This window comes from Trachemys scripta, chromosome 9 (genome assembly GCF_013100865.1).
Source record: "Trachemys scripta elegans isolate TJP31775 chromosome 9, CAS_Tse_1.0, whole genome shotgun sequence".
Taxonomy (NCBI): domain Eukaryota; kingdom Metazoa; phylum Chordata; order Testudines; family Emydidae; genus Trachemys; species Trachemys scripta.
This window is the reverse complement of record NC_048306.1, coordinates 71,572,335-71,580,058: the sequence shown is the minus strand read 5'-3', so window position 1 is coordinate 71,580,058 and position 7,724 is coordinate 71,572,335. Positions and strand designations below refer to the sequence as shown.

Below are 7,724 nucleotides of genomic sequence, written 5' to 3'. Positions count from 1 at the left end.
AAAAAATTAAAAACAGTTATAAGAACCATGTTCAAACTCTGCTTGACTTAAAAACAGGGCTGATGAACCATCTGCAGTAATGCAGACAGGTACTTGTTTAGTGCCTTGGGGCAGGGAAGATCTTTTTCTTCTGTGTTTGTACAGCGCTTAGCCCAATGGGGTCCTGATCTATGGCAAGGGCCCCTAAGCATTATGGTAATATAAATAATAAATGATAATAACAACAACAGCAACTAGTCATCCCAGCAAATTACCACTGTACAGAGAGTGATTGGTGTTTGCAAAGTGGCTACTTCCAAACTAGGAAGTAAACAGGTTTGGAACAAATGCATGTTAGGATATAGATATTCAGGACTGTCTGCAAAGGCCTATACTTTAAGAATTTAGGTATATTCTCATCACTTAGCTAGTTATAGAGGTATAAAGGAAAGAATCAAAATCATTGTCTGTCTGTGTAAGGGCCTTCTCTTACTGTGACAGTCTGAGGCCTGGTTCTTAGCCTAAGGAGCAGAGGCCAGCCATAAACTGGGAAGTGTATGGTCACATCCTCACATTCCAAACTAGTCACATTGAAATAAGGTGTTATTGGGCTGTTAGGAATACAATCCTGTCCTGATATTCCTATCATCTCCAGAGAAAGGGAAGAGCCTAAAAGATGTAAAAGGAAAGTTTGATAGCATCCTGTCTGGCAAGAACTCACTTATCACTAGCTGGGATGTGAAATCCTCATTTCTGTATTGTTCTATCACTGTAGTCTCCACTTCCCTACTGTTTGTCTGTAGAATCTCTGTCTGGTTCTGTGATTGTTTCTGTCTGCTGTATAATTAATTTTGTTGGGTGTAAACCAATTAAGGTGGTGGGATATAATTGTTTAAATAATCATGTTACAACATATTAGGCTTTAGGGGCAAGGGGGGGCATAGCTCAGTGGTTTGAGCATTAGCCTACTAAACCCAGAGTTGGGAGTTCAATTCTTGAGGGGGGCCACTTAGGGATCTGGGGGAAAATTGGTACTTGGTCCTGCTAGTGAAGGCAGTGGGCTGGACTCAATGACCGTTCAGGGTCCCTTCCAGTTCTCTCTCTCTCTCTATATATATATAGAGGATTGGTTAGTTAAATTTCAGTAAAATGATTGGTTAAGCTTATAGCTAAGCAGAACTCAAATTTTACTATATAGTCTGCAGTCAATCAGGAAGTAAGGTGGGGAATTGGAATCATGTTTCACTAAGGGGGGGAGGTGGGGAATTGGAATCATGTTTCACTAAGGAGGGGAGGGGGGATTTGGAATCATGTTTTGCTAAGGGGGGAGAATGGGAGACAGAGACACAGGCAAGGCTCTGCAGTGTCAGAGCTGGGAAGGGGGACACTGAGGAAGGAAACTGGATTCATGCTTGCTGGAAGTTCACCCAATAAACATTGAATTGTTTGCACCTTCGGATTTCGGGTATTGTTGCTCTCTGTTCACGTGAGAAGGACCAGGGAAGTAAGAGGCTGAAGGAATAAGCCCCCTAACAATGCATATTTCAATATTTTGTATCTGTGTTAAGGCCTTTTCAAGAATTCCATTTCCATAACCACAATGGCACATATCGGAATGCCCTACATTCACATCACTGCACAAGTGCAATCATTAGCACACTTTTTGTTTTCACAACGTTTTCAAGGGTCTTTGCCATAGCATAATGTAAATGAATAAAAGCAGTGTCAGGAAATATGGTATAGGGGCACTGCCAGCCCACAACAGACAGTGAATGGCCTCAATACCCCGAGCAGCTGCCACACAAACTAAAACTAGGCCTTCTCTAGACAAAGTTGAACAAAGAAAATTTCTCAGAAACCAATAACAAGTAGAAATGAGGTTTTCTACAACCAAAGCCTTAAGAGGAAAAAAAAATCAGGCTTTTTATTGCCCCAACCCCTTAAGATTTAAGGCTCCTACAGTCAGAGGGCCAGATTCACAGCTGGTGTAAATTGGCATATCTCCTCTAAAGTAAATGAAACTATAGAGATTTACATCAGCTGAGATCTGGTCCAGAGTCTTTATTTCTCTCCAGGTCTTAAGAAGTAAGGTTCCTGCAGCAAGTTGATTTCTCATTTGGAAAGATAGTGACTTCTTATCCATTCACGCCTTATATTTTCCCTTCTAATGAGCAATTATCTCTAATGGATCCCACCCTGTTCCCCACAGGTCCTGGTCTTACTGTAGTCCAGTGAAAGCAGATTCTGGTTCCTCTTCTACTCAGTAAGAAGTTTTCTAGCCCTCTCTTTGCCAAACACTAGTCAGGATCTACACATCCTCTCATACACAATTTTCTACTGTACTTTTTCCATGTATTGCAAACCACATCTGAGAGGGCACTATGGCCACTCTAATAAGCTTAAAAAATGGTTTAAGTTACACAGTTAAATTTCATTTAATCATTGTCATAATGGAATAAGTTTGTGTTAGGAGTATGCAAGGCCTTATTTTACACTGCTGGATCAAATGTTCACTTAGAAAACTAAGGATCAGGAGTGCCGCATCTAGTATCAATTAACTCAGAGTTATTCAACTGAGGCTGCTGTACGTCTCTACCATTTATCATGTGGCCAGTACATAAACTAATTCTTTGCCTGTTGAATAGCTTGGTTTGCAGTTCTTTGTTTCGCAGACCATAAACCACAGGACTAAAGCACTGGGCAAGTGAGAAAACAACAAAAGCTGTTAAATTTAAAATAAAATTGGATCTTTTTACAGCGATTTTTATCAAAGGTGGAAATAGAAACAAACTCAAATGCAATCCATGAATAAGTATAGTTTTTCTGGCTTTGTTATTTGAGCTATTGAAATGACCAGCATGTTTTCCTTCTCTCCATAGGAGACAGTAGCTAACTATGATGATGGCCCCAAGAAATAAAATTAAAATAATTCCCATTGTTCTGGCAAAAGGACCACCAAAGACAATTGAGCAAGAAGGTATCACTTCAGACATATCTTCTGGAGTCTTGTCTATGCCTTCTATCAATAACAAGCACATAGATTTGAACATTGTTATCCAAACACAAATCATGACTTTGTGCTTCACTGCATGCACCAAGGATATGTATCTAAAAGGCCAGCAAACAGCAAAGCATCTGTTAAGTGTCATCAAAGTCAAAGTTATTAGTACTCCTTCTCCAATTGCTACTTGAACTCCAAAGATTATCCAGAATACAATTCCGGGACTTTCCACAGCAAGTGCTCGTATTGTATTGTATGCAACACCAAAACAGGAGAATAAAGAACAACATAGAAGATGATGGCACAGGAGAAAGTATTGAACATTTTTCTTCATTTCAGAGTTCTGCTGCACCGTCTTAAATATAAACAAACCAACTGCAGTAATGAAGATGAAATCAAACAAGTAAAGGGATGCCTTTATTATCTCTAGTTCTTTTCTTTTTGGTGTATCATTCAGTGAATTATTGGGTAAATCCGTCATCTTCAAATCTAGCACTCTGGTCCTGGTGGGGAAAAAACAAAACAAGATGAAGTTTATCACAATGTTTTCCATATTATTTTTTTCTACCATGAGTACAGTTATCAATCAGTATCAGGGTTAGTATTTGATTGTATACATTTATCATCTGTTTAGTAACAGACCTTTACATTAGATGTGTTAGTTTTAAAGAAAAATGCATACTGAAAGCTCTAAAGTATATGCTGTTTTTTTAGTGGCCTACTTAAAAAGAGTTGCCCTTGACAAGTGTTCACGTAATAAAAAATACCACCACACCACAGCTGGTCTAGATGGCCCTCTGCAGTTTAGAAGAGACATCAAAAAGAATAAATGGGCAAGGAGGTTGAACTACCCTCCCGCACCCTTCCTGATTGTCCCTCCACATTAGAGTGAGGGCATGTTGATGATGGAGCGTGGAAAAGGCTGCATTACCACTGCTCATATTCTGTGGATAAATACAAAAATTCAGTCTCCAAAACTGAATCTCAAACCTTTCACAAGCACTAAATTCTCTAAGAAAACAGATGTAGATCATAGATCCAGTAACTTTCTCCCCTAGCCAGACCCTTCAGTATTAGGATTTAAAATCCCCACATATGCATAGGGGCAGCCCTCTGCATTCAATGTCCTCATTACTAGCCATCTCAGAGGGGTTAGTATATTTATTCCTTTATCAGTATTCATTGTATAAGGGGCTTGTTATAAACAGCAATTATATAAAGTGATAAAGAGCAGAATAATAATAATCAATAAGTCTGAGAGGTTTTACTTATAGCTTAGAACATGGAGATTTTTGAGACCTAACAATGCATTCAGAAATTGGCAGGACAGTTTGTAAACGATGGGGGAAGACAGTGAAGGGGCACCTAAGGGGGCATAAGCCTCTCTGAACGTTTATTTTAAAATATGTTAACTGGTATGAACTTGGTAATAGCAGTTGTGATCATTCTGAAAAGCATACAAAATATTTTTTGCCAGAAAAAAATTGATTTTTCATTTGTCCAAGTCAGTTTAATTTTGCCAGCTGTCACTGACAGAAACATTAAAATATTCACTTATTGACTAAAAAACCCTTATACAGGAAAAATCAAAATGTTACCTGTGAGCAAAAATCTTTTGAATTTGTCTATTATACACATTTCTCCATTTGTGTGTAGAGGTTTGCATTTCTGACACAGTGTCAAAGGACACTAAAATTCATGTTTTCCTGACCTTATGCGACTGCAGAGTCTTGGTCTCCTCAGGGAAGCTGGCCTTTCCTTACCAAGTCCTGTTGCTGTCTATCTTTGTGCTTACTTTTCAGAGGCCATTAATTAGATGTTCCTATCGTCCCAATAAAACACAGAGAAGGATGAAACGAGGATGAGGATGACACTAATACATGAGAATAAGAGACAGAAAGAAGATGCAGCAGAAGGACAGGGCACTACAAAAGGTTCAAATATAAACTGATTTTTCTTTGTGATTTGCACATGAAAGAAAACATTATAGGGACACAAATACATAGTGGATAAAAGTTTCAAAAGCACCAAAGTATCTTCAGAGTCAGTCCCATTTTCAAAAATAACTGGCTTCTAGTTGCCCAAGTCTCACTGAAAATCAATGGGACCTAGGATCCTAAATCAAATTTTACCTACTATGTTTAGTGGCTGGTAGGGTGACCAGATGTCCCAATTTTATAGGGACAGTCCCGATTTTTGGATCTTTTTCTTATATAGGCTCCTATTACCCCCAACCCCCATCATGATTTTTCACTTTTGCTGTCTGTTCACCCTAGTGGCTGGTGAGCTAGATATGGTAGCAACCATTCTAAAGCCCAATATTTTACTGGAACCTTTTCTGCAGGAAACAATGTGCTAAAATAGAGATTTCCTTGATCCATACACAGTCTCACAAATCCCTCACTGTGGGGAATTTCACTTTTCTGTGCCCCCTGCAGCATATTCACATGCTTTCAAGGGTAGAAAAAGATTTTCTACATCACTCATAGTACAGAGAATATTTTCCAACACAGAGAAAAAAGAAACAGATTTGTTGTTTAGATTGTGGTTGTTAAGAGGACAGCTTGATTTGCAGTAGCTAAATAAAAATATACAATGGAATACTAGTAATATAAAACAAAGGTGCATGGTGCTGTAAGGTAGAGGTAAATTGTGTGTTCTGACCAAAAATTAGTTGATAACATTTGCATTGATACATTCTAGGCACTGGCTCTATATTACATACTGAAAGGTGATTGTAACAAGCTAACAATTGAGATTGAAAGCTAACACTATATTATTACCACCACTAGCCCTAATTAATATAACTGAACTCAGGAATGATGATCATCCTCATTTATGTTTGCTTTTTAAATCCCAGCAAAATGGGATTTTTACAAGTATTTTTGCCATAGAGAATGCTTTCCTACTCAAAGGTTTTTTAAAGCAATTCTTCAATAACCGAGGGACTTCCCATTATGAATACTTATTAGCAGTTGGAGTCTGTTGCATAACAAACTGTGGTACTAGCTATTTAACAGAATCAACACGGTATTCTGAGCAGCAGACAGAATGGCCTTCAAGTTCCTTCTCTAACGACTGCCTGCAAGTAAACCACATTTATTAGAAAAGCACGTATGCAGGCTTTTACTCTGCTTATAGCTCACTGCTGCTGAGCTGTCAGCCACAGACAACAAAGTTTCTACATTCCCAAAACTGCTTTGAGCATACAGTGGGACAAAGAGGCAAATTTTCATTGCGCCAGTTGCAAACCTGGGGCTGCTGCTCAGCTGTAGTGAGACATAGCCATAAGGATATATGTTATCTGCTGTCAATTTTTATTTGCCAAAAGTAGTTTTCATATCAATTTATAGTCATCTTCTTCAAGATCCTTCCAGATACAGACAGGTTATGGGTGGAGCACGGGCAACATACCCTCACAGCATCTGAGTACTGCAATAAATACCATTGATCACCCGAGACACACGCATTGCAGTACCCTAGCAGGTAGTAGGAATTTGGGGCTACATAAGAGCTAAAAATGTGCCTACACATATCTGAAAGGATAAGGTCAAACACTGAGTATGGGAAGTATATTTTGATGAATAAATCACACTTGCAGACACTGTGTGTTTAGGGTGACCAGATAGCATGAGTGAAAAATCATGACAGGGAGTGGGGGGGTAATAGGCGCCTATATAAGACAAAGCCCTGAATATCGGGATGTCTGGTCACCTTATGTGTGTTTCCTCTTCACAGAAATAGAAACACAGAAAATACTTTCTTTTTGAGGCAGGTGGAAAGCAGTAGCTGGGCAACACAATGCATCCTTTGCATGAGGTAGAGACACTTTTTCCTCACAGCCTACCAACGGTAATCTATCATCACAGAAGTGATATTATAGCCCCGATCTTCCAAGTTACTTCACACAGGCTGACCTCTGCCTCCAATAAGGCTCCATGCAGGTACAGGACTCCAGCCCTGTGGACTGGGAATTACATGACTGGGGCCTGTATCTATTTTAAAAATGCATGCCCTTGTGAAACAGCAGCCTTCTCTAAGCTCTGAGAGCAATTTGTGTTCCAACTAAAACATTTATCTCGTTTGACCGTAAAATAAGGAAGCATGTCTTCTTCTATATTATGTAGAGGGACAAGCACACTCAGTGCTCAATACATAAACAAACAAGAAATATTGTCCCTGTTAGAACATACAGAGTACCCCAGTGAAAAACACACTGTCTCCTGTGGTTGTGTCAGGCCCCGTAATCACCCCTTATATGTGCATAGATTAAGTGTTTGCTCTGTTCCTGCATTAGTGAATCAGAATGAGTCATTTTCCATATATGGGCATAAAGGAAGCAGTAGTTTAAGGACCATGTCTGGAGCTTAGATTTGAAGTATATTGACAAATTGCAGAATTTTAATCTATGAATATAACATAGGCTCTAGAACAGAGTCACAGAAGCCTATAAAGAACCTTTCACAAAGTCCCTTTCAACAACTACAGCATTGCTTCAATTCTAGTGTGGACAAAGTCTAGGCGTGTACTCTGTATGGAAATTCTTAGGCTGCTATTTTCATCTGCCATGTATAATTCACTCTTGGTAAAACTGAAAACTCTTTGTAGCATAAATAAAAGACACAGGGTTCATAGCCTTCTTGATCCAGTGTTTCAGTTTCAGCAGAATTTGTATTAAAAGTTTAAAACTGAATCACAAATATGGGGCCAAATCTTGCTTGCCTTACTCATGCAAGTTGTCCCA

The 7,724-nt window shown here is 39.0% G+C and overlaps 1 protein-coding gene across 1 annotated transcript; it reads right to left on the bottom strand.

Annotated features, from left to right (window-relative positions):
- Positions 1–2,441: 2,441 nt before the first annotated feature.
- LOC117882407 (odorant receptor 131-2-like) lies at positions 2,442–4,931 on the bottom strand. The gene is made up of 2 exons (XM_034780566.1): positions 4,692–4,931; positions 2,442–3,483 (listed from the first exon to the last, which is right to left on the bottom strand). The coding sequence occupies exon 2, from the start codon at positions 3,459–3,461 to the stop codon at positions 2,502–2,504; it is 960 nt and encodes a 319-aa protein (XP_034636457.1). The 5' UTR covers positions 3,462–3,483; positions 4,692–4,931; the 3' UTR covers positions 2,442–2,501.
- Between the last annotated feature and the right edge of the window lie 2,793 nt (positions 4,932–7,724).

Coding starts and splice junctions, on each gene's coding strand:
- LOC117882407 (XM_034780566.1), bottom strand. CDS start 3,461: ATGACGGATTTACCCAATAATTCACTGAATGATACACCAAAAAGAAAA.